The sequence below is a fragment of the Malaclemys terrapin genome, chromosome 3, assembly GCF_027887155.1.
Source record: "Malaclemys terrapin pileata isolate rMalTer1 chromosome 3, rMalTer1.hap1, whole genome shotgun sequence".
In the NCBI taxonomy this organism is placed as follows: Eukaryota; Metazoa; Chordata; order Testudines; family Emydidae; genus Malaclemys; species Malaclemys terrapin.
Window position 1 is genome coordinate 64590447 of NC_071507.1, and position 27578 is coordinate 64618024.

Genomic DNA, 27578 nt, shown 5'->3' on the forward strand with positions numbered 1-27578 from the left:
GTGGCTTCGTGCAACTCTCACCCGCAGGCACCACCCGCTCCCCGTTCTCGTTGGCAGATTCCCAGCCAATGGGAGTGCAGAGCTGGGGCTCGGGGTGGGGGCTGCAGGCGGAGCCCCGTGGCCTCCCGGCCTAGAAGCCGGACCCGCTGCTGGCCACTTCCGGGGCACAGCGCAGTGTCGGAAAAGGTAGGCACTAGCCTGCCTTAGCTGGGCAGCACCGCTGACGGGACTTTTAACATCCCGGTCAGCAGTGCTAACCAGAGCGAGGCAACCCAGTGTCTTACATGCTGTGACCCAGTACTGGGTCGCGACCCACAATTTGAAAAACACTGGCTTAAGTACATTTATCAGTACTTTCAGGCCACGTGTCTTACTCTTAATGTTATTCATGTATGGTTGTGGCTGCCTGAGTGCACACACTAACCATGATGTCCAGTTTTAGTTCCTTAATGTCTCAACAAGTTGCTAAACGTAACTTACAAAATAGCAACTAATGCCTAATGCACACTTGCGACAAAGGCACAAGCAGATATAATATTGTGCTACTAAGGTAAAAACTCTGCTAACCCTCTCAGTTACTGAAAGGAATTATGCCTTGGGGGGGAAAGTTAGAGCACCTACTGTCGAAGACAGCTCATGCTGGCAGTGGTTGGTGGGAGCTCTCCAGCTCAATACAGGCTAAGTTAGAAGTCCAGCATGGATTCCCTTCCTGGCTTTTGGGTCGATTGTGTGCTGAGTTGCCTGACAGCATAAGGTCCCTGGATCATTTTTTGGGGAAGGGGAGAAGAGGCAATTTTTAACATTGTTTTTGACTAGTTAGGAAGCTGTCAGTAGTCAGCTTCTCCCTCTTTAGTCTGCCCACAACTCCACCCCCACCGTCATTCATTCTCATCCCACTCTAGACATGTTGTTGAAGGTGGGGAAAGAGCAAATCTAAGCAAAAGCAAACACTTTTTGCCCCACCGCCAGTCAAGCCCATGGGGAGCACTAAGATGTGAATCCTCTAGTCCCTCCCCTGAAGGCCACTGAGAGGGTGAAGAAGTTAGCATCTCTCTGTTGCTTTGATTCCATTATTCTAGGACAGAGTTAATATTAAAGAAACTATGCTGAACCACAGATACTGAAGCACTCATTAGTGCTGGCTGCACTGCTCCTCTTTGCTGTGATCCTGCCAGGAGCAAGAGCTAAGAAGATGAGCAGCCAGCACTGGCCCATTCCTATTCACTAGGGACAGACACACACAATGACTCACTAGGGTAAGCGTTCATCACACGCTAAGAAAAGTGTCTACAATTACACTAGCTATGATTCAACTATTCTTGTCCAAAGTTCTGTTTTCTCCATGCAAGAATTGATATCACGAAGTGGTGCAAACAAAGCAGCTCCCTGATCTGTTTTAAGCAATGGTTACGTCAGCTGCTGCAAGAGCAGCAAAAAACTATGATGATGTATATTTTTATTTGTCCACGATTTAACTAAAGGCATCAGCTATTGTATTCCTATAAGTAGATCTTTGTAGACACTCTAACTTCTATTAGTACAGGAAGAGAGATATAGAGAAGTCTTGGTGAGAAAGTGGCAATTACACTTCAGTCTAACTACATACCTCTAAAACATAATACTTCAAAAAGTTATTACTTTGTTGTATATGAAGAAAAAGATTCCAAAGTAAATAGAATTATCCACCAGTTCTAACTTTAAAAATCCCTTTGCTATCTTGTAGGAGTATCGTTTGTCTCAGTAATATGAAAATGCTTAATGTTAATCCTATTTATTAAGGGTTTGATCCTGAAAAGGTGCTGAGCATCCAAAACTCCCACTGAAATCCACCTCAGCTATAGATGCTCAGCATGTTTTGGGAACATCAAGCCTTCAGTTTCCCTTCTGTTGCACAATCTTGTTGACAGTCCTTGAGAAACAGCTTCTTTGTTAATCATTTTAACTGGATCAAAACATTGTAGGCTAAATACTCTCACAGTACTTATGAATATACTATATTGCAATTAAAGCCTCTGCCATATCCCAAATAAATTAGAGAGATGCCGTAGACCAGGGGTGGCGAAACGCAGCTTGTGAGCTGCATGTGGCTCTTTTGCACTTAAAATATGGCTCACAGAGCCCCCATCTTCCACCTACCAGACTAGAGCAGGGGAATCTTGGGGCTTCAGCCCCACAGAAGATGCCTGTCGGGGCTTGGGGTTTCAGCAGGAGTGGGGCTGAAGCTCCGAGTCCAGGCAGGCTGAAGTCCTGAGAACTTCTGAAGATTATACTATGTGCCTCGGAGGGTCAGTAAGTTTGGTCACTCCTGCCCTAGACACTGCCTCTGGCTGTTCTGTTGAAACTGATTTTTTTTTTTTTTTTTTTTTTTTAAAGGTAACATTTCGTTCTGCAGTCTGACCAGGTTGAGATGTTTGGAATAGAATATTATGAATTGGGGAGGAGAAATCTCATGCTATTCCATGTGAGAACACCAGATGGCAGCTTTGAAGGTGCTCAAAAGGCTTTACAAATGTGACATTACCCCCTTCCCAAAGTTTATGACTGCACTTTTGAATCCAGTGCCTTAGTCTAATGCGTGGCCATGGAAGCCCATTAAAATATGTGCTTGTGTAGAATTGCTGGGATTACCTGGGAGTTAACAAGGTTAAGAATGTTTTAATACAGAAAATAGGAATGCTTTGTATATATATCAGATCTTTGCAGAAAGCCACAATCTCAGAACCACTTAAGTCTGCTTCTCAGGAGTTTGCAAGACGTAAGTTGCCATAGGTTCTTTGAGTGCAACATTTCTGTATCTTATGTTTGCCAGACACTGAAGTGTCCACTCTGAAATACTCTCTTAAGACTGTACTTGGAAGAGGCTCATGCAGGGAAATGGTGGGGGCGACGGACCTGTCTGGTTTTAAGATTAAGTTAGATAAGTTTATGGAGGGAATGGTTTAATGGTAAAACATAGTAGTCAAGGAAAACCAAGCAATGGTAGGTAAATTGTATAATGGCTGACAGGGGTCAGGCTGGAGACTCTTGCCTATATGCTCGGGGTCTTACTGATCGCCATATTTGGGGTCGGGAAGGAATTTTCCTCCAGGGCAGATTGGCTGAGCCTCTGGAGGTTTTTCGCCTTCCTCCGCAGCATGGGGCAGGGATCTCTAGCAGGAGGGTCTCTGCCGATTGAAGTCACCTAAAACAGGATTGGGGACTTCAACAGCAGAGTCCAGGGAAGGGGTAGGGACGGTTTTATGGCCTGCAGCATGCAGGGGGTCAGACCAGATGATCATAATGGTCCCTTCTGACCTTAAAGTCTATGAGTCTATGAGTCTATGAAATGAGAAAACCCCATGACACTCTCACAGTCACCCTAGCTGCAGCAACAGAATTTACAGATAGTAAATTTCTATTAATTCACATTGCCTGCATTTGTTTAGGACACCTGTGTATGCTTGTTACAGGAGACATGTGCTATCAGTGAATAGAAGTGACAGTAATTAACCAAAATACAGTTTTTTTAAATGTAAGCGTACCTCACAGAACTGGTGTAACAATGAAGATGGCAAAAAGTCCTGAGGCTGTAAGTGAACAGGAGGTCCGGTCCAATTGCTCTGAACAAAGAGCTGCAAACTGCCCACGCCAAGCAGAAATATCAACCTTTGTCTGCAAGACAGATAATCAAAGCAATTAACTGATGATATTTTTCATCAAAAAACATATTAGAACAGATTTAGTCTCATACCAATTAAAACACCCTTGCAGCCTTAAAATTTGCTATTTCTTACTGAAAGAAAAACAAAGATGAAGAAACTCAATATCCATACTCTCATTATTTCCCCCCCATAACTCTACCATCTTGGATACTATATGGATATCAAGAACATTCAGAGTTGTCAATTAATAACAAGTAATTTAGAAGCAATATTAAGTCTCGTGCTTCATTGCTTAATCGCTAACTATTAGAGATCAGGGGAGCAGATTAATCTACATCTGCATACTATAGGAGTCTTGCACCTTCCTCTGTAGCATTTGGTACCTGCCAGACAGACAGAAAACTAAACTACATAGACCTTGGGTGTGATCCAGTATGGCCATTCTTATAGTCTGGTCTTCACCACGAAGTTATGTTGGCCTAGTTGTGCCTGTGTCTACACTTAAATGTATTTCCCATTGATGTAAGAGCCCCATTATGCCAACACAGGAACACCACCTCCTTCAGTGACACAGAGCCATGGCCAATGTACTTAGGTCAAAGCAGCATGAGTGCAGACACCATGTTACTTACGTCGACCCTAACTATTCTCCAGAAGCGGTCTCATAATGTCCAATGCTGACCACTCTGGTCACCATTCTGTACTCCACTGCCAAGGGGTCATGTAGACCACAGTCGTCACTCCTGACCTTTAAAATCACACAAGTTTTTGAAATGCCTATTCCAGCTTGCCCCACTTGACAAGTGCATTTAGCAGCTCTCCATCGTTGAATGCAGCTGGCCAGCTGACCATGCCAGCTACATGCTCCTAATGCACTCCTGCCTGGGGGAGACAGATTTTTGCATCTCCTGGGCCTACAGGGAGAAGCGGCTGTGCAGGTACAGCTCTGAATCAGCCTTAGAAATGTCAACATCTATGAACAGATTCCTTGGAGGATGCAGTAGAAGGGGTACAACAGGGACCAGCAGCAGTCCTCTGTGAAAGCCAAGGAGCTACGGCAGGCATACAAGAATGCCAGGCAGGCTAGCAGTTAATTTGGTGCTGAGCCGCAGGCTTGTTGCTTTTACAATGAGCTGCATGCCATATTCAGTGGAGACACTCACCCCACACACACACCATGGATACCTCCAAGAAGCCCAAGTCACAGGCCCCTGCTGTGAACAGCAAGAAGGAGGAGGTGGAAGAGGAACGAGGAGGAGGAGTATGGGGGAACAGGTGACCGAGGGACTCAGTTGCGCAGCAAGCCAGGACCTGTTTTTGACTCCACTTCAGTTCAGCTAGTCCAACACAGCCAAGCCCAATGCAGGGTAAGCGTGTAGATAAATTTTCAATGACAGGAGTGGTACTCTCAAAATAGCAGGAAACATCTTTTGACTTTTCATTAATTTACTCGTGCTAGAAGAGGAAGTGGTACAACCAAGAGAGGCAGAGTTGCTATCTGCTTTTCATTCCCCTACAGAGTTCAGTGTGAGGGTCCATGCAGAGAAATTTGTTTATGTACACAGGGATAGCCCTTGAATCCTTCTGAGAGATCTTGATGACACTTTCAGGGAAGTACCCTGCAATCCTCTGCAAAAGGTTTCTAGAGAGGGCTGCCTTATTTTGTCCTCCGCAGTAGGACACTTTCCCATGCTGCTCAGCGATAACTTCGGCAGGCACCATTGCAGTACACAGACTAGCAGCATATGGGCTGGGGTGACTTTGGGACGCCAGCAGTAACTATGCTTGCACCCCGTTACTCTCAGGAGTGAGATATCAGCAAAAATCACCCCCGCCTGCGGAAAACGGTGCCAATATTCAGTGGCATTTTCCTATATAACTGAGCAATTCCCTCCTCATTTTCTTAACTACCTGCAGGCCATACTCCTGGTGGCTGTTGCTGTGACTGCACTGCACAAGGAATCCCAAGCAGGAGTGAGAGGGTAATGCTGAAAACTTGAACGGAGCAGCAGAGAGAGTTTAGCATATTACATTTCTCTTTCTGCAGTAAATACACTTACAATGGTACCTCTGTGTATTTTATCTGCAGCTCCTGCCATCGTGGACTTCAGGGTCTCCCCCTCCACACCCTCAGAATGCCTATGCCAAATAAGGGAGGTGAAAGAAGAGGACTCGGGATGACGTGTTCAATAAGAGCCTGTGAGCCAGTGCTACATTGGACTGTGAACACAGGGCCTGGAGTGTGAATATTGCAGACAGCCTGGAGAAGGAAAGAGTGGAGAGGAAAAAAGCCCAGAAGTCCCAGAAGGAAAAGGAGAGGGAGATGCACGAGGACATAACGGGGCTTCTCAAGCAGCAAACACAGATGCTGCAGACTCTGGTGGACCTGTAAGTTCAATCAATCAATCTCAGGCTCGCCTCCCTCACAGCTCATTGAGAACACAATATCCCACCTCAACATTCCATGTGGCATTGGAGGTCACAGCAGTATCCCTACCACTCTATGCTGAGGGACATTAAAGACAATCACAGCTTCACATACACTAACCTGTAAAAGCCAGGGTTGGTGTATACATAGCTGAAATGGACATGAATGTTCTTTCCTTTTAATACATTCACAGAACAAAACTTACGTTTTTAATGTTTTAAAATTACTGGGGGGGTTTTGCACTGATTTTGTTACAGAATAAAATTCTATTATTTAGAACATACTTCATCTTCATTAGTTCACAACATATGTGGCCAAGTGCTCAGCAGTTCTGAAAGGAACCAATTACCTGTTACTGCACAGTGTCACACAACTAATGAAATCAGTCTCAAACAAAATTAATAGGTGCACTGACAATATTATATTCCTACAGGTACAGCAATAGCCACATTTCAACATTACCAATTATAATCTGCTGGTCGGGAAAGAAAGTCTCTGCTTGCAGCTTTCTGAACAGTCTTGTGTTCTTAAAGATGTGCGTATGATGCACCTTCCCTGATCAGTGCACATTGATGTTGGTAAAGTGTCCCCCGTAATCTATTAACACTTGCATTACCATAGAAAATTAGCTCTTTCTATTTATGTACTCTGTGGCAAGGTGGTCTGGTGATAAAATAGGGATATGCATGCCATTTATTGCCACACTGCAGTTTGGGAACCCCATTACTGCAAAACTATCCACTAGGTCCTGCACATTTCCCAGAGTCACAGTCTTGTGTATTAGGAGGCGATTAACAGCCCTGCACACTTCCATGCCAATTGCCATGGTGGATTTCCTGACTCCAAATTATTACCAGTCAGTCAGAAATCAATCTGGCATCACAAGCTTCTACAGTGCAATCACAACTTGCTTCTCCATTGTCAATGCAGCTCTCACGTTGGTGCCCCTGTGCTGGAGGGCTGAGGTAAACTCCATGCACAGATCCATGAATTTGGCTTTGCGCACCTGAAAGTTCTGCAGCTACTCCTCATCATCCAAAACCTGCATTATGGTGCAGTAACACCAGTCAGTGCTGGTTTCTTGGGCCCAGAAGTGGCACTCTACCATCTCCAGCTGCTCCATGAACACCATCCAACCTTGAACTGGTTCTCACTATGTCCCACAGCAATCGGTCCTCCAAGAAACTGTTGATTCCCATCACCAGTCAGACAATAATTGCACTGTCTATTGCTCGCTTGTTAAATTTTTAAACAAGCACCTTCCTGATTTCTTCCATGCTGTACCTCACACTTGGGAGGAGCAGAGACATCTACAAAACTACCTTATCGTTATCCTTCTTCAAATCCCTCATTAAAAAAAACAAAACCAACCAACCAAACAAAAAAAACAACTTTTGCTGTGATGCCTACAAAAAACTTGACAATAGTTAGGCTGCTGGTACGCAGAGATCACTGCCTATTGAGCCGACCAATATTGTCCCATTGTTTTCTTGTGCTCCATCATCTGTCTGTAAAAATCTGCTGTCTCTTGTCTTGTATTTAGATTGTAAGCTCTTTGGGGCAGGTACTGTTCTTGTTTTGTGTTTGCACAGCATCTAGCACAATGGAGTCCTAATCTATGACCTGGGCTTGCATGACAATACAAACGAATAAGGGAACATATGCTATCAAGCTTTATAATATACCTAAGCAAAAGTGTATGTATAATTGGTGATTTTGTTTAGAAAAAGAACTGACCAATTTATATATTGTTAGAGCACATAAATAGAGCATTGGATGAAAAACAAGTCAACAATCGGGGTGCTCACAATGAGGTTTCTTGTGGTTTAAGCTTTCATTCAACTTTTGGATTCCTTTCTGTCTTCCATGGCTTGCTTTCTTAACATGTTGGATCCATGAACATACTATACTTCAAGACCAAGGAGACAGCAACAAGGTGACATACAAAAAACAAACGTGGATACCAAAAAGAAAAGGAGCAAATGAGACTTATTCTTTTCCCAAAGAGGTCATTGAGCCCTTTTGGGATTCCCTTGGGATAGTCAATTCCCTCTCTCTCTTCCTATATCACACAAACATTATTTCCTTCCACTCTCCAAAATCACACATCAAGGTGACCTGCAGGCAGAGATAGGCTAAATGTGGTTCCTTCAGAAGTCACCAATGTTACTCTGAATTGAATCAAACTTTTGAGCTACAAATGTTGCTCCTTCTCTGCAGGTAACACGTACCCAGTCTCCTAAACTTTCCATGTTACAACTGACTCAGGATCGAAGCCCATAAATATATCTCCCTTCTGGCAGCAAAATGTGTTAGCATTTGATAGCTGACTCACCTAAATGGACCATCATAATTCACTGGTGATTGTTTTTAACAAGGAGAGTAAGAGTGTTAATTTTCCAATGTAGTTCAGTAAGTATGAAACTAATAATATTCACTTGCTACATTTATCAGAAGGAGGGAGAGTATCACCAGATCACTCTAGACTCATTTATTTTATAAATACTACAAATGATGAATGAGAAGATTTTATTTATTTTGCCTGGGCATGTGGGCTGAATGGAGCAGTGAGTCACCATCTCTCTCTCAAGGAGAAGAAAGGAGCAGAGGCACAAATCTCTAAATAAATAAATAAATAAATAGAAGTTATTTTTGAGAGCGGGAAGAAGCAGAGTGGATTGAGCTACTTTATTTTTGCAGGGAAGATAGGGGACAGGGAGTGGAACAGGCCCAGGGCTGCTCTTCAGAAAATGAGAAGTGGGTGGTGAGGGGGGAAAAAAGAGCAGAGACTTGTGAGCTACTGCTCCTTTAAGTAGGACAAGAGGAGTAAGGCATACCAAAGACTGAGGTACAGAAGAAAGAGCAGTTGAGAGACAGAAGACCTTCTGCACATCAGGAGTACAGCAAGAGAAGCAATGAAACCCTGTAAAGAGGTGGAGTCCACTGTAAATTCATTGGAGTGTGGGGCACATTTTCATTTGAGGGCTTAATTTAAATCAACAAGATGCATCAATGTTGAGTACTATTTATTATCAGATGATAATATCTTGAACAATTAAACTTCAACTGTTCAAAAGACTCATTTCTTTAAAGTGCACCACACTAGGCTAGAGAGGGTGTATTTCATCTTGGGGATTAGGATTATATCTTGGGCTGGTACGTACTGGGTACTTTTTCAATCCCTGATAGAGTGGGGTCTTTCTTCTTTGTATACTCTGAACAAGATGTTCCAAGAAACAGTTTACAATATTGAGACTTTCTCCAGACTATATCCCTATCTGATTTTCAGCCAATACTTAATTTCAGAAAAAGTCAGTCACCGTTAAAACTGTTCTGATCCAGAGACCAGTAGCACACTGCACCATATTTGTACTCTTATAGCTCAGAATCTCTCTCTGCATATTCTACTTCCTGACCTCTTCCACTTGATAGACTATGAAGTCCTTTACAAAGAATGCTGCTCTCCCCACCTCTACAGATAAACATATCTTTTTTTAAACCTGAAATGTTATGGTATTGTAATTGTAGGGGTCCTGACCCAAAAAGGAGTGGTGGGTGGGTCTCAAGGTTATTGTAGGGGAGGTTACGGTACGGCTACCCTTACTTCTGCGCTGCTGCCTGCCGAGCGGGGCCCTAGTCAGCAGGTGACACTCTCCGGCTGACCAGCTCCGAAGACAGCAACACAGAAGTAAGGGTGGCATGGTGTGGTATTGCTACCCTTACTTCTGCGTTGTTGCTGGCTGGGCGCTGCCTTCAGAGCTGGGCGCCTGGCCAACTGTTGCCGCTCTCTGGCCGCCGAGCTCTGAAGGCAATGCAGAAGTAAGGATGGCAATGCCGCAACTCCCCTAAAATAACCTTCTGACACCCAATTTGAGAATCGCTGGTCTCCCCTGTGAAATCTGTATAGTATAGGGTAAAAGCACACAAGACCAGATTTCACAGGGGGTGGGGGTGGGGTGTGATCAGATTTCATGGTCCATGACATGTTTTCCATGACCATGGATTTGGTAGGGCCCTATCCATAGTGGGGCTTGGGCTCTCATACCCGCATTCCCCCCCATTACTTTTAATAGAAGTCACAGACAGGTCATGGGCTTACATGCATTTTTGTTTATTGCCCATGACCTGTCCGTGACTTTTACTAAAAATAACAATGACAAAATCTTAACCTTCTCTATTGTACACCTTATAAATATAGATGGTTCCTACCCTGCCCCTACTCCTCACCACACCAACTGGGCTGGGTCTGTTCTCCTTGCTACCACTTTCTCTAAAAAAAAATCAAACTAAAACTAAAACTAACAAAAAACCACTTTCATAACTCCATTCAATTAGAAATCCTTAAACTATATATTATTTATGTGACAAACTGCAAACATTAAATCCAGACATATAACATCTAGTGTTAGAAAGAGGACTTGAATGTATTGTACAGTGGAAATGCTGTAAATGCTTTATAGAAAGTCAGGAGGAGAAAATAGTTCTTACTCATAGGAAATAGTCCTTCAGTTAAGTTCTGTAATTTTAAAAGGATAAAGATATTTTCACAGTGTGACTCACACTGCATAATGTAAACATTATGTTATGTCATGTTTTGTGGAACTTTAATTATTGACATATATGTAATCTGATGTTTACAGAATTACAAACAATGATCAATTGTTTGTGGATGCAGAGGAAAGGTGAGATTAATTTAAAACTGATTAACTTCTTGATTCCAGTAGCTTCGGATAAAAACACTACTAGCAATGTATGTGACTTCAAAAAAAACACCTGAACCCACTATGTTGAAATATAATCTAGTGAAAGAAATTAATTCATTATTGATTTTTCTGTTTTTAAATAGATTTCTTGAGTTTTATTTCTGAGATTTGTTCTCCTGGAACAAAAGTTTTAGAGGTCCCATACTGTCAACGTTTATAGAAGATAAAATGATCTCTAATAAAACTAAGAGCCTCTTCAAGCCTCACATATAATAAATCAATGATTTCCACCTTTCCACGTTATCAGCATCTGCAGCAGAACAGTCCAGGTACGCTACTATCAGCTTCTCCAAGTAGGTGTCAATCTTCTCCTCTGTCATCGTGAGTGTAGTGAAAACATCCTGGATCACTTCACTTAATAAAATGGCCTCATAGTTCCCTTCGAAATGCAACTGCAGTAAGGATTCACTTCCTGGAATTAAAACAAAAAAATCAGAGTGCGATGACAGCAAGATATAAAACAACAGAGGTTTTAAGGCACATAAGACCGATCCAAACCAAAACTTTAAACATTCCCCACTCATCGTAGGAAAAAAGAATCTCTATTCACCTGACATTAAATGCAAATACACCTTCTTCAAACAGATCACCCCCAGCAGGCTGAGAGCTTAATGTTCAAGCTGAATTTTACAAATCAGTGCTACCTTTTCCCAATGAAAATATGAATTGCTCTATGAGTTCAAGCATAAACAATCATATTTTTCAACACCACTAAGGAAACCTCAAGTTTCAGGCAAAAGACCTGAAAATATTTTACATGTACAGAATGTACACGTTAAAACTAAATAGAAAGATTTTAATGGTCTTAAGTGAAACCAGCACTTGTAATGCAAAAACATCTTAAATGCCATAGGTAACTCACTGAGACACTAGCTCTGTATCACAGGCTAGAAGACCTTTTCAGAGATCATGAGACAATTTTCTGACGAGGAAAGAGAAAGGATTAGTTCAACACACTCTTATAAAAGGAGTTCACAGAATAAGTTTCCATCTAACATAGCCTATGTCACACACCCCTTCCTGTAGCTACCAAAGATATTCACAAGGAATGAGCAAGATAAATTCTTATATAGATAAGGAAACTATTTACCATGGTAACTTTACCACTTATCATCGAGAAGTTTGCACACAGAATGGGATTTTCAGAAATGCTCAGGCTAGGCCTAACTATTCCCAGTGAAGCGCTGCAAAAAACTATCATCCTACATTGCTGAAAAGTTCACACACATTTAGGAAGGCTTCTCCAACAGCATGAGTCTATTTCCCTTATGATGGACAGCAAATAGCATGCGTGTTTTCCTGCAGGTCAGTACATTCAATCCTCAAGAAGCACTGGACCTCTGTAAGTATTCAGTCTTGACCCAAGACTTGTGAATTTGACCCATGCTCTTCCTGGCTGATGAAAGGGTCGTGAGCAACTGCTGCCACTCACCAGAACAGCCTATCCCTTGTTCAGGGAAGGAATGTGATAGTGTGACCAACAATGAAGAAACCCACCTTGGATACATCCGTTTCAACAACATAACATACTACTGTGAAAACATCAAACCTCTCCTTCATTCTATAAACTGACTTATTATATAATAACAAATCAAGTTCAAGATCTTGGACCTTATCTTCAAGGTGGTCAATGGACTGGACCCAGCATATCTAAAAGATCACATAAAGCTCCAGGGTGAAGACCATGGTTGATAACTCCACTCCTGAAACACAACAGGACTCTCTACAGTAAGGGTGAAGCACAAATGTGCAACAGACAGAGCTTTCTCAATGGCTAGTTTGAAGGTAAGAAATGAAACTCCCACAGGAACTAAGTACCATTACAAACCTTCCCACCTTCTGTTCCACGTACAAGGTGCACTTCAACATTGTTGTCTCTACAAAACACACACAGCAGCATTACCCTGCACACACAATTCTCTCACCGGGGAGAAGATAATAGAGAAATCACATGACAGATGTTGGTCACATCACTGAATAAAAAACTGGAAGGTGCTTGGATATTACTGTGATGGAATTGGTATAAGAGCATTCTTTGAGTAAAACAGACAAGGGCCATCTGGACCTGTGCCATTCTCTTTCAAAATCCACCACCTGCTTAGTCAAAGCTCAAAAGTCTCTCTCCCCACTGACACTTAAGTATTTCAATAGGTGGATGCCTGGCTTGAGAGGGCAAATGCTTGTTTGTGCTTGAAATACAGAAGAGTCTCCTCACAAAGAATGAAAGATTGCATTTAAAAAGCCAATGAGTGTGTTAGAAGAAAAATGGGCCACTTACAGCCTCATCAGACCCTCCCAAGAAAAGTACCTTTCATTGTAATTAGTTACATGACTGAAAAATATGGAATAACTAGCAGGTACAAATGTTTTGCCCTCCTTCCCTACAATAAAAAGGAGTTTCATGTTATTACCAATTTGCCAATGCCAGTAACTTGTCATGTTAAAGTCAAACCAAGAATTTTTAGTGTAGTTAAACAATAATCAGTACATCCCCGATATCCTCAATGGCTGAGTACCTCTACACTGCAATTAAACATGCCTGGCTGGCCCGTGTCAGCTGAGTTGGACTTGCAAGGCTAGGGCTGAAAGGTTATGAAACTGCAGCGGGCTCAGGAGCATCTCAAAGCCAAGGCTCCAGACTGAGCCGGGCTGTCTATGATGCAGCTTTATAGCCCTGCAGGCCGAGCCCTGCAAACCCGGCAGCTGAGACAGGCCAGCCAATGGTGTTTAATTGTAACGTAGACATACTCTTTGTCTTAGTAGTAATTGTAGCATCAAGTACAGTCAGCCCTGGTTGGCACAAGCTAAATTATGTCATTTTGGGTAGGTCAACATAGCAAAAAAATAAGTGCTCTAACTCAAGCTACCATATTTGGGTTAAAATAGCAGTGAAGACACAGCAACTCAGTTTGTTAACTCCAGTTAGCAGTTCAAGTTCAACCACAAACTCCTTCTACGGGGCATCTATAGTGCAAAGTGAAGGTGTGATTGTAGCAGAAACAGACATACCCATGCTAGCTCCAGTCTACTACCACGGATAACAACAGTAGCAAAGCCATACCAGTACAGGCTTCAACCCGAGCTAGCAACCAGCGTACAAGCCCGCCAGGGTCCCTGGGAACATACTCCAGTTGCTAGGCTGTGCCACCATGTCTACACTCCTATTGGTACCCATGCTAGTTAAATTAAGGCTAACACAAGTATGTCTGCCCATGCTACAATCATACTTTCACTTTGCCGTGCAGACGCAGCCCTATAGGCTTAACTACAGCTGCTAACCAACGCTGCTGTGTCTTCACAGCCGCTGGAACCCGAGCTGAGCGCGCCCCGTTCGGCAGGAGACAGACCCTGTGAAGCGACGTTACCTGACCCGTCTGTTCGAGGGCAACAAGGTGCCATTCCCCACCACCAGCAGCAGGGCCGGTAATGTCCTGCTCAAGTGTGTGTTGAGTTGTCACAAGTAACGACCCCCGGTCTCCTGCACGGCGCGTTAAGGCGGCCCGGTGAGCGGTGCGGGGCCCCTGCAGCGACTGGGACCGGGTTCACTCCGCAGAGCTGGGCAGTTACAACATCCCCAACAGGCAGCACCAGCTGCACGTCCCAGCGGCCCGGCTTCGCCGCAGCCTCGGGGACCCCGGCCCGGCCTCTCACCTGCCGCGGTCAACTCGCTCTGCTTCCCCCGCCGGGACTCCGCGGCGCTGGGGAAGCCCCTCAGGAGCGCCCACTCCAGCGCCCACATCCTCCACTGCTGCTGCTGCCGCCTCGCGCTCACTCTGCGGCCCCCCACCAGCCAGACTGAGGTGCTACTCCCTCACTGACCGCCGCCACCGAGCTCCCAACCCATGTGCCGCCACCGGCCTCAGGGAGCCGCCATGACAGCTTCGCAAAGCACGATGGGCGGAGGGCGTTGGCGCACGCGCGGTGGAACCAACTGCTTCTGGCTCGCGCACTGAGCGGGGCCGATGGAGTGCGCACGCGCGCCATATTGCTGAGCAGTTGAGCGAGTGCGTCACTGTGAGATGCAGGGCGGGGCACCATCTCCCTTCTCCAGCCCAGCCCAGCCCAGCCCCGCCCCGCCCCGCCCCGCCCCGCCTCCTGCGTGCGGCCGGGCCGAGCCCCTCGGGCTGCTCTTTAAACGTCGCGCGTGAGGGGAGGCGGGGCCAGGGGCCAGCCTGAGGGGTTAGCGCCGTGCCGGCCTTCTCGAATTCGCGGAGGCGCGCGCGGGCCTTGAGGCGTCTCCCGCTCGGACTCTCCGCAGGAGCCGCGGCTATGGGGCCGCCCATAAACTAGGTACCATTGTGGGGCTATTTTCCAGAGCGCCCCTTGTGACACCGTGTGCCGCACAAACAGCAAAACCAACTCTTGGAGCCCCCGCTGTATTTGATGGGCAGCGCCCCGGTCGGGGTGGGTCTGGGGAGGTGTTATCTGCCGCAGACCCGCCCCCGCCCGCCCAAGCTGAAACACCTGGTGATGTATCACGAGGGCTGACGGGAGGGGGTGCTTGTGCTGGTACCCCCGGGCAGGCTGAGACGGGAACTGGGGGCTGCAGTGCTGGGCTAGTGACTAATGTTCCCTCTGCCTTGCACCTGTGCGTGTGAGGGTGTAAAGCGACAGTAGTGCGATTTATCATCGTTTCTCATAGCCCTGCTGAGCTGGTGCGTTTCCAGTTTTACTTGGAAGGGCCCCAGCTCCAAGGTGATCCTTGCTATCAGCAGAGGATGGGACTGAGAGCACAGCACTACCTATGCTCAGAGCAATAATGGAGAGATGCTACCGCTGCTGGCCATCTTCTGCCATTGGGCTCCCTGGAGAAAAACTTGGCAGCAAGCCTTGTGGGGATTGAAGAGCGGGAGGTGAATGGTGGGTGCTCTAGTCTTAAACTGTGTACCCCACTCCCTTTCTAATAGTTTTATTTAATTTTGGGAGGGAAGGAGAGGAGTCTTTATTATTTCAGCAGTGTCAGGGGGTTAGTATGTAGGAGGCAGTGGTTCTCAAACAGTGGGTCGTGACCACCTTTGAATGGGGTCACCAGGACTGGTTTAAGATTTGCTGGGACCCAGGGACAAAGCCTGAGCCCCACTGCCCAGGGACAAAGCCAGAGGGCTTCAGTGTTGGGCAGCGGGGCTCAGGTTGCAGGCCCCCTGACTGAGACTGAAGCCCTTGAGCTTCAGCATTGGCACCCCTGCCCAGAGCAGTGAGGCTCAGGCTTTGTGCCCCCCCCACCCCACCCCGGGGCAGTGGGGCTTGGGCAGGCTCAGGCTTCGGTCCCCCATCCTGGGGTTGTGAAGTAATTTTTGTTGTCAGATGGGGGTCGCGGTGCAATGAACCCTTGGGTTAGGGGAATTGAGTCACGGCCATGTCTATACTATGGGAACTACAGCAGCACAACAATGGAACGGATTGGTCCGTCACTGTAAGAACTCCACCTCCCCAAGAAGCAGTAGCTAGGTCAACCGAAGCATTCTTCCCTCAACCTGGCTGTGTCTGCACTGGGGGTTAGGTTGGCATAGATACAGTATTCAGGAGTGTGTGGATTTTTCAGACCCTTGAGCACAGTAGATATGTCTATTCTAAAGTGGATCCACTATAGCCCTGCACCATGCTTCTGTAATATTGTAGTGTAGAGTCTTCCAACATGCACAGAAGCGTTTTTTCCCTTGATGTAGTTAATCGATCTTTTCAAGGGTATGTGTACACTACAGCTGCAGAGCTGTTGTGGTGCCACTTTAGCATAACTGTGGTACAGTAATGTAGACCCTTACTACAGCAGTGGAACAGGATTTTCTATCACTGTACTAAATCCACCCCCTGAGAGACAGTAGCCAGCTTGATGGAATAATTTTTCCATTGACCTAGCTGCGTCTACAGTGGGCTGACCTAACTGTGTGTCACAGCATTAAATTTTTCACAGCCCTGAGCCATGTGGTCAGGGTGATCTAAGTTTTGAATCTAGACTAGGCCTCTGTCAGTGGAAAACCCAGGAGTGCAGAGAGCCATGCAAGTGTAGAAAGGGTTAGGGGCAGGAGGAGTTCCCACCAAGAGTTGGAACTCTAGGAGGAATCTTATCTACTGGTGTATATGTATGCAGAGCAATGTGTTTGTCCATAGTGATGGAAAGTGTAGGCCATGGATTGGCTCTCTACATTATGGATGTGTTTTTCTCACACTTAGTAGCTGGCAGACTTCCATGTAACCATAACATCATTCTCTAAGATGAAGTTACACCACCTGGGAGTCATTTTTCTCACTCTTCTAGGACTATGCTATTTCTACCCTCTGTGTGGTTACATTTAAACAGCTCAATCTGTGAAACACTGGGGTAGATTCTCCACTTGTGCCTTGTGTAGGCATTTAAATCTATGCAAAGTGGATGTAAAATGCTGCTAAATCAGAATAATATTGTTTTACATCCACTTTGCACAGGTGGATGGCAGTGGGAAAATTAGTCCAAGGATCAGGTACAATGTCTTAATTGACTCTTGATGCTCCTGAAAGAAGCTCTGTCCCCTGCTTGAGTCAGGGAACTTTACAGTTTTTCCCCACTTCAACTAAGTGTGTAAAATAGATATGGAAAGATTTCATCTCCATTATGTCCAGATCACTGAATGAAGCAGCACAATGGAAAATGCCTGTGTGACACACTACCATGGAACTGTTGATCATTTGAGATGAGGGGACAGCATTTGGGCTAGATAAATTTAAGCTGAGGTTGTGGCTTGGATCTCTCCATCTGGGCTGTAACAGTCTTCTTCACAGCTATACTATTTGTAAAATTTATTAACATTTATTTCCTGCCATACTATCAGGTTAGAAAGACAGTACCAGGAATTCTATTTCTACTCCTCTCGCTTTTCCTCATAATACTAGGGTACACATCTCCTCCATTCAAAAGGAAGATCAAACTCCTTTCTCAACACACTGTTACAAAGCTACCATCTCCTAGCTCTCTATTTAGAAATCTGTACCATGTTCATAAGGATTGTTTGGTCTTCAATACCCTTCCAATTACTCTTCCTCATGGTAGATGTTGGATTTCAAGAACTTAGTTCTGAAATAACAGTTGGAACTTTTTCAGGTTTTCTGATGTTGCTTCTTTATTGGAATCATATCCATACATACTACATAACTAGGACAGGAACATTATGAAGCCCTTTCCTATTTCTTATATCCATGTAATAAACTCTCCATTTTCAAAGAGGTTTATGCCACTTGCTATGGAATTGCTTTCCCAGTTTTCTGAACTGAGATTACAAGCTCATTTTACATAACCACTGAACAGCCATCAACTGACTACAACTTTCAGGTACAATAGTCCGGATTTGAATCCGGAGATTAAAAAGTTCTATAACTGTTTACCAAAACCAAATAATCTAATTCCCATCTCTTGAATTTGTAACCTAGAGTACTGATCGCTGTTTAAAATTTACCAGGAATCAGTAAAACTATGTGGAATCACCATAAAATTACTTGTCCTTTCTTTGCTTTTTGTATCCATAGAACATGAGCATATCGTCTGGGTCAGTCCTGAAGACTCACATATTGATAACTGCATTTATGTATCCTGCATATTTTGAGTGACACTTCAAATGCAATCAAATAGTCAAAATGAGTTATTTAGTCACACACTTAATTGTCTGGTCTGTTATGTCATGTCAGAGTTTTACCCTAACATTCAGTTGACTTAAATATTCATAAAAATTAGTATTGGGAGCCCAGTTTTAAGATTATCTTCCTTCCTGTCTCCTCAGCACATCTGTCTCTCTCTTTTTCTCTATGTTCTCCTGTAATGCTGTTGGGTTTTTGTTTGTTTATTTTATTTGTGAGTTGGGTTTTGTTTGCTTATAATAAAAGGTGGCAGTCAATGATTACGCTTTTTGGCCCCTGGACTCTGCTGAAAAAGTTGCATTGTTCAAAGACCACTAGTAAAGTTACTTTCCTCAACAAGTTACAGCAATGCATTGAGTTTAAACTTGGATTTTTCCAAAATCAAACTGACAAATTCTTAAACTTGGTCTAGCTAATAGAATAAAAATGAGAAGTTGTTCAGAATTCCCTAATTAAAACAATGCCAAGCAAGTACTAGAAGTTTGGTAGATTGTGGGGCATGGGAAATACATTTGCATGATTTGTTGATACAATTTTCAGTGAAAGAAAATTAGTTGAAATAAACTTCAGAAACAACAAACCACAGCAAGGAACTGAAAATCCTCCAATGAGTTCATATAAATTACACATTTTACTTAATTTGGTATTGGCATCACTGACCTCCTAACCACCAGTGAATTGATTTGAACACTTTATTAGTTGTCCTTCGATTATTATTCATGTAGAGCAGTGGGTCTCAACTTATTTACCATTGTGAGCTGCATATGCAGCTATCTGTGTGTTATGTGGGCTGCATCCAAGCAATACATGTACTACCTGTATGTCCCTGAGGATACCTCCTGGACCACAACTGTGTGCTGATTGACATGCGCCAGCGAGCCACAGGCTGAGAACCACTGATTGAGAAAATGCTCTACATTAATGTGGCTTGTTAGCTTAATTATACTCTTCGTTTTGCCACAGATTTCAAGGCTGATCCATCAACCCTGTTTCCCCTATGTACTTTGAGATCACTGAAAATTGCTTGAGCTTTGTGTGTCTTGGGTTCCTCAAAACCTAGATGCAATAGTTTTTGTCCTCATCTAAGTCGCTACTGCCCATTGCCTCTAAATAAGTAATTAATGCTCCAACAAGACTCTTAGAGCACTGTGTGTAGTAGACACACAAATACTTTAGAATGTTGATTTCCATTAAAATTAAAGAGACAGTGGGTGTCCAAATACCTTAGGCAGCTTTAACAATCTCAGCCTACAGGTCTTAACAGAAAAGCCTTCAGTTGTTTTTGTTTTGTTAATCTAAATCCCTTATTGCAGGATTTCTCAAGCTTTTGGAGCTGATGAACCTTGGGGGGGATTATGAAACATTCCATAATCTGTCCAGACCTCCACTAAACATGAGCAGGTAAATATTTGTAATAGCAACAGTAGTCAAATAGCAAACAGTTATGAAGTGTCATTAAAAATTGCAAAATATTAAAGACATTCACAATTCAGTATGGTGGGGAAGCTGGTCTTGCTGAAGAACGATGCTCTACAGGAGGTTGAATTAGGGAAATACACAGTTTAGTAATTTTTGATCAACAGTTTGCTATATTTTGGTTTTTTAATCACCATGATCAAGGGAAGACCTACTCACAGCCATACAAGGATGAAAACTTGCAGGGTTCTGGATCTAAAACTGGGTAGTTCTTCAGAGAAAGCAAACGCTGTCTGAGTGCCTTGGTAGAGGAAATCAGCTGCAGTTTTGCCACTGGGAAAATCTCTTGGTTTGTCTAACAGTGGCTCAGTCAGTTCAGCTATTTGATCACCAACTTGCATAAGATGCCAATCTCTTTCCCCCTCTTTACGTCATCACTTGTTGTATGTCCTGGTATTACATCTTCAATAAAACCATCAGAAACATACCTCAAACACACTGGGGGTTAGATTCACATGTGGGACTTGGTTGTCTAACTGCCAGTTGAAGTGCCTAAATCCAACATTTCAGCATCACAGACATTCTTAAAATTAGGTGCCTGAGTTTCCACCACTGAAGTCCTTGAGGCACCTAAATTTTGGTGGCAGGCATGTACACAGCTGTCTAAATCACCCTCATCTGGGAGGTAAGACATCTGGGTTGAAGTCCCTACTCTGCCTGAGAAATAACTGGCACTTAAGCCAGGTTAAACTCCAAGAGAGAGGTACATGGTTTTGAATCCCAGGTGGAGATAGATGCCTCTCTCTAGCCTGAACTAAGGCACCTAACTCCCTTTGAGGGGCATGGGGGGAGGCTACTGCTTTCCTCCGCATTTCCTTTTGGCTAGCTTAAGCATTTCATCATTCAGCACGCTGGTATGTGTGCATGCATTGAATTCCGCTAAGTAGCAGGGTGCCCAAGTTGTAGTGCCTAAGCTCCCCTTGTGAATCTAGCCCTGGAAGCTTTGCAGCACCAGGGACATCAATTGACTCAGCAAATTGAATTGTTTTGTAGTGAATTTTCCCGAGTATTGAAGTGGTGTTTGACAGAGGCACTATTTTCACAGGTTTCAGAGTAGCAGCCGTGTTAGTCTGTATCCGCAAAAAGAACAGGAGTACTTGTGGCACCTCAGAGGCTAACAAATTTATTTGAGCATAAGCTTTCGTAGGCTACAGCCCACTTCTTCGGATGAATAGAATGGAACACACAGAAGATATTTATACGTACAGAGAACATGAAAAGGTGGAAGTAGCCATACCAACTGTAAGAGGCCAATCAATTGAGATGACCTATCATCAGCAGGAGAAAAAAAATCTTTGAAGTGATGATCGAGATGACCCATAGAAGGTGTGAGGATACTTAACATGGGGAAATAGATTCCATTAGTGTAATGACCCAACCATTCCCAGTCTCTGTTTAGGTGCAAGTTACTTGTATCTAATTTGCATATTAATACAAGTTCAGCAGTCTATTTTCACAAGTCTCCTCACTTCCTAAAATCAAGGGAGAAAATATGGGTCATGCAGCATGCTCTGAAGATCAACAAACTTGGCTATTGTTGATCAAGGAAGGGGAGCAAAATCCAAACAGAAGGGTCTGTAGTGAATGATGATATATCAGCAGCCCTCTCTCATTTATACCAATAGGGGTCCAGCTCAAGCGGCTCCACTGATCTTATTTGTATCAGCATCTTAAAATAAACCCAGAAATCTAATCGTGAGGAGACAAAGACATGAATTACAGTTGCAGGGTCCACATGTGAAAGAAGTGGTTCTAACCTTTTGGTGGGCCACAGCTAGAAAGAAGCCAATCTGGCTCTCACTACTACTTGCTTGTCTAGCAGCAGCTGAGAGTCTAACCAGCCCTACGGCTAGCATACCTGGTCAACTAATGGCAGTAGCATCCCTCAGTCAGAGGGGCTGGTATTATCCTTACCATATCTTCCAGTTGCTTCACCCACTCAGCCATCACCACCCCAGTCTTATTTGGCCTTCAACCAAGTCTCCCAATACTGAGTAATGCAATTGACTGCTGAGGTTCAGTCAGCTCAGATGGAGATATAATGCTGACATGGGTGCCAATATACCACATGGTGGAATTTCTGTTTTTTCAGTTTGCTTTTTTTAAAACCTAGAAAATTACACACAAAAAACTGTTATAAAACGTTAAGGTTGCAAAGTCAAACACTCAAAAGTTAGGACATGCCGAAATTAGGTTGCCTCTGCAACCTCAATTCAGCACCTTTGTGCATATAAATTATAATACAGTCTTTAATAACATGATCACATAATATTTTTTCACCGGATCCCCATCTCATTTAGTACATACGTCCGCAGTTCTCAACCACGTGCAGCCCAATTAGCACACAGCTGTGGCCCAGCTGTGTGCTAAAGGCTGCATGGCAAGGTCTGGGTGCCAGGCTGCCCAGTGTAGCAGGGTCCAGGTTAGCCAGCAGGGCAGGGCTGCCACCCGACACCCCAGAATCTGGAGCTGCCACCTGACCCTGCAAGGTCCAGGGCTGATGCCTGTCCCCACACGGTCCAGGATCTGGGGTTTGGAGTCGGTGTCCGGGCTGCCGGCCAGTGATGAGCTGCCAAAATCTTAGGAACCGGTTCCCTACAGGGTCTTCGGCGGCAGATCCGTCACCCGCCGGAGCCGTGCTGCTGAAGACCCGGTAGGGAACCGCCCGGTGAGCACATCCACCACCACCACCCCCATCCGACCCCCACCCATGTCCTGCCCCCCTCAGAAACCGCAACCCATCAAACCCCCCCTGCTCCTTGTCCCCTGACCACTCCTTCCCAAGACCCCCCCATCCTAACTGCCCCCCAGGACACCACCCCTTACCCAACTCGCTCTGCTCCCTGTCCCCTGACTGCCCTGACCCCATCCACCACCAGCCCAACAGACCCTCGGAACTCCCATGCCTACCCAACCCCCCCGTTCCCCATCCCCTGACCGCCCCCCCCAGAACCTCTGCCTGATCCAACCGCCCCCTCTCCCTGTCCCCCAGACTCCCTGCCTGCCTTATCCAACCCCCCCCCCCTCCGGCCCACCCTCTTACCATGCCTCTTACCCGCGCCAGGGCCGGGCCAGAACCACGCCGGGAGCTGGAGGGAGCCACTCGGCCGGAGCCGGACTGAGCTGCCCCGCGCCTCCCTGGAGCCCTCCTCGCGCCCCCCGCCCCAGCTTACCTGCCGCTGCTTGTTTCCAGGCTTCCTGCGCGAACATCTGATTTGCGGGAAGCAGGGGAGGGAGAGGAGAAGGGGGGTGGAGTGTTCAGGGGAGGAGGGGAAGGTGAGCTGGGGCTGGGGGCAGGGTGGACAGCTGCAGGAGCTTTACCAATTGTTAAATTTAGAAACCCTTTTAGAACCAGTTGTCCCACGTGAGACAAGCAGTTCTAAAAGGGCTTATAAATTTAACAACCGGTTCCTGCGAAACGGTGGGAACCGGCTCCAGTTCACCACTGCTGCCAGCCCTGCTGCACGGCTGGGTTCAGGTTTGGGGAATCTACCTAATTTTCTTCTTTGAGATGGTTATTTGCCTAGTGGATGGGGAGAAGCAAGAAACATGACACATCTTGGTTTTAGTGAGGATTTTGACACAGCCCCACATGACATTCTCATAAGCAAACTAGGGAAATGTGGTCTAGATGAAATCATTATAAGGTGGGTGCACAACTAGTTGTGCAAGACCTTACTCAAAGACTAGTTATCAATGTTTTTCTGTCAAGTTGCAGGGGGGTCAGTCCTGGGTCTGGTACTAGTCAATATTTTCATTAATGACTAGGATAATGGAGTGGAGAGAATGAAATTTGTGGATGATAGCAAGCTGGGAGGCATCGCAAGCTCTTTGGAGGACAGAATTAGAATTTAAAATGATCTTGGGAAATTGGTTTTTGAAATCACCAAGATGAAATTCAAAAGAGACAAGAACTTAACTTCAGAAGGAAAAATCAAATGTGCAACTTCAAAATGGGGAATAACTGGCTCAGTAGTAGTATTGCTGAAAAGGATCTGGGAGTTTTAATGTATCACAAATTGAATATAAGTCATCAACGTGATGCAGTTGTGAGAGAGGCTAATATTCTAGGGTATATTAACAGGAGTGTCATATGTAAAACATGGGGGGCCTCAGCTGCAGTACTGTATCAAGTCTGGGCATCCCACTTTAGAAAGGTGTGGATAAATTGGAGAGAGTCCAGAGGAGAGCAACAAAAATGATAAAAAGTTAGAACAGTGGCTCTCAATCTTTCTGACCTATACCACTTACAGGAGTCTGATTTGTCTTGCGTACCCCCAAGTTCACTTAAAAACTACTTGCTTACAAAATCAGACATAAAAATGCAAAAGTGTCACAGTACACTATTACTGAAAAATTGCTTACTTTCTCATTTTTACAATATAACTATAAATCAACTGGAATATAAATATTGTACTTACATTTCAGAGTATAGTATATAGAGCAGTATAAACAAGTCATTATCTGTATAAAATTTTAGTTTGTACTGACCTTGCTAGTGCTTTTTATGTAGCCTGTTGTAAAACTAGGCAAATATCTAGATGAGTTGATTTATCCCCTGGAAGACCTCTGCGTACCTCCATGGGTACGCATACGTCTGGTTGAGAACCAGTGGTTCAGAAAACTTTACCTATGAAGAAAGGTTAAAAAACTGGGCATATTTAGTCTTGAGAAAAGAAGACTGGGGGTAGGAGGGCTGATAATAATCTTCATATTTGTTAAGGCCTATTATAGAAAGGATGGTACCAATTGTTGATTATATCCACTAATGGCAGGAAAAGAAGTAATGGGCTTAATCTAGAGCCAGGGAAATTGAGATCATGTCTGCACTATAGAGTTAGGTCAACTTAAGTTACGTCGACGGTTATAAACCGCTGTAATTATATTGCTTATGTATGTTCATACAGTGCTTCTTGTGTTGGTGGATTGTGTCCACAGTTGGTGCTCTAGCACCGACAGAGAGAGCAAAGCACCCTGGGTAGCTAGCCCACTGTGCAAATTGCCACCGTCTCCTGCTAGGAGTTCTGGGAATGGATCGCAGTGCATCATTGGGATGGGACCACCGCTCCATGATACAGTTTTCTCCATCCCATAATTCCCAGGGCTTCGGACTGCGTTGTGCGCTGCTTCTCAACTGCCCCTGTAAACTTTATGCCCACCATCTGTGCTTGAAAGCATGGATCCTGCCTTGCTCCCCACGCTTGTGATAAGCATTATGAACACAACGCAGCTGATCCTGCAGTATTTGGTGACCTGCAAATCTGAACAAGAATCCGTGGTGCCTGTCTTGCTGTGTGGAAAGAAACAATTCAAGATTGATGATGGCATTCACGGAGCAGCTGCACATGATGGACCATCTCTATTGGGCTCAGGAAACAAGCACTGAGTGGTGGGATCAGATTGTGATACAGGTATGGGATGATGAGAGATGGCAGAACTCTCATATGTGCAAAGCCACCTTTCTTGAGTTCCGTGTGGAGCTCGCCTTCACCCTTTGGCGCAGACACCAAAATGAGAGCTGCCTTCATGGTGGAAAAGTGTGTGGCGATCACTGTGTGGAAACTGGCAACTCCAAACTTCTACCAGTCAGTCATGAATCAGTTTGGAGTTGGGAAGTCCACCGTGGGGTTGCAGTGATGGAAGTGTGTAGGGCCATTAATTGCCTCCTGCTATGAAGGACTTTGACTCTGCGTATTGTGCGGGAAATAGTGAATGGCTTTGCGGCAATGAGATTCCCTAACTGTGACAGGGCAATAGATGGCACGCATATTCCAATTTTGGCCCCAGACCATCTTGCAATGGAGTACATTAATAGGCATATAATAATAAAAAAATCCATATAATATTGCAGATGCTGGTTGATCACTGGGGTTGTTTCACTGACATCAATGCAGGGTAGTCAGGGAAGGTGCATAACACATGCATCTTCAGGAACACTGCCCTGTACAGAAAACTGCTTGCAGGGACTTTCTTTCCAGACCAGATGATTTCAGTGGGGGATGTGGAAATTCCCATAGTGATCCTGGGAGACTCAGTCTATCCCTTACTCTTGTGACTCATGAAGCCATACACTGGAAAACCTTGACAGCAGCAAGGAGTGCTTCAACAACAGACTCAGCAGGTGCAGAATGACCATAGAATGTGTGTTTGGCAGATTAAAGGGTCGCTGGCGGTGCCATTTAGGCAGGTTAGGCCCCAGTGAGGAAAATATTTTCATGTTCATAGCAGCCTGCTGTGCTTTGCATAACATTTGTAAAGCCAAGGGGGGAAAGTTTCCCAGGGGTGAAGCGTTGAGATGGATCGCCTGGCGGCTGATTTTGAGCAGCCAGACACCAAGACTATTAGAAGATCTTAACAGGGGGAAGGGGAGAATATTTGAATCAGGGAGAGTTGAAGCAGCATTTTGACAATGAGCCCCAGTAATGTGTCTTTCTATAATGAATTGAGCCAGGCATTGTTTACTTGTCAACTGAATGACCCCTCTAATGATTCCTGCCTGAGTCCTAATTGTGGTCTGCAAATGTGATGGTTGCCACTGTGCATGAATTTCTGTTGCAACCACCTGTGTAAGTCACAAATAAAGAATCACTGTCTTTGTAAGACTAAATTTTTATTAAAAATAGCAATACACAGATTAACATTTCTTACAAGGGACATGACAGTTAGCAGCATTCTCTGAAGTGAGGATTTCACCGCTGTGTGTAAGTCTAGCTGTCGTTATGGAAAAATGCTCCTGGGGTGGAGTGCAGGGGGTATTGTGATGCACTAGGAACATGAGAGGAATGTGTGTAGGCAGTTTGGGACGGGCAAAGAAGGCAGTTCTGTATGGGCAGGAGTGGAAGTCTGCAGCTCAATCAGGGACCTCCTCATCTCTATTTGGTCCTCTGTGAGGTTTATCATTCGCTCCTGGTCCTCTGTTACCTGCTTCTGCCCATCTCCTTTCCTAGCTATCCATTTCTAATTTTTTGTTTGTCTCTCTTTATGACCTGTGCTCGCTATTGGCTTGGTCTGACAGTTGCAGGTCTTTGTGAAACGTACCCTCCTTACTCCTTCTTGTATGTCTCCTAATCTGATGGAGGCGCTCGGCCGGTATGGAGGAGCTGGCCCTCAAGGGCACATCTGCAGAAGCAAAAGAAACAATACACTGAGTCACTATTGTGTGTGCACTCTCAGTCTTGAATCATAGAGGTGGATGAAACTTTTTTCTCACCTTCCCTTGGCAAGCACGCAGCATGGCCAGAGCACTGAATATGGTGCGTTCAGCCTGGGGGTGGGAAGTGGGGTGCAAGACGGGACAAAGGGTCTGGGTGGTTTCAGAAGGGGATCAATACAAGCACCTAGGGACAGTATTCTGAATACTGGCACCGTTTTCCACAGCCGGGGTGATCAAAGCTGAAATCACACTACTGAGGGTAACTGAAGATACCAGGGTGCATCTCCTGCAATCGTGTGTTCAGACAGGGTCTGTATGCTGTTTGCCTGCATGCTGCTTTGGTTCCTGTAGAAGTAATTGCCGATTAGCACAGCAAAGTTTACTACAGTGGGGGAAGAAACAAAGCAACTCCGTCAAGGAACCTTTGGCAGACAATTGCAGAGTATCTGCAGAAAAGGTTCCTAGAGATCTCTATGGAGGATTCCTGGGAGATCGCGGTGTGCATTAACAAA

General features: G+C 44.9%; 1 protein-coding gene and 1 long non-coding RNA gene across 5 annotated transcripts in view; one reads left to right on the top strand and one right to left on the bottom strand.

The window, feature by feature from the left end:
• TTC27 (tetratricopeptide repeat domain 27) overlaps positions 1–14715 on the bottom strand; it is a 170791-nt gene extending 156076 nt beyond the window's left edge. For all 3 annotated transcript variants that reach the window (XM_054023921.1, XM_054023918.1, XM_054023919.1), the window contains exons 1-3: positions 14484–14715; positions 11064–11244; positions 3522–3651 (exon numbers count right to left, since the gene is read on the bottom strand). In XM_054023921.1, the coding sequence (XP_053879896.1) occupies positions 3522–3651; positions 11064–11244; positions 14484–14571 (399 nt within the window). In that variant the 5' untranslated portion in view covers positions 14572–14715. The remainder of the gene's footprint in view (positions 1–3521; positions 3652–11063; positions 11245–14483) is intronic.
• Positions 14716–15029: 314 nt separating this feature from the next.
• Positions 15030–27578, top strand: part of LOC128833546 (uncharacterized) — a 49610-nt gene continuing 37061 nt past the window's right edge. For both annotated transcript variants that reach the window (XR_008444269.1, XR_008444268.1), the window contains exons 1-2: positions 15030–15122; positions 19751–19838. This is a non-coding gene — a long non-coding RNA (uncharacterized LOC128833546). The remainder of the gene's footprint in view (positions 15123–19750; positions 19839–27578) is intronic.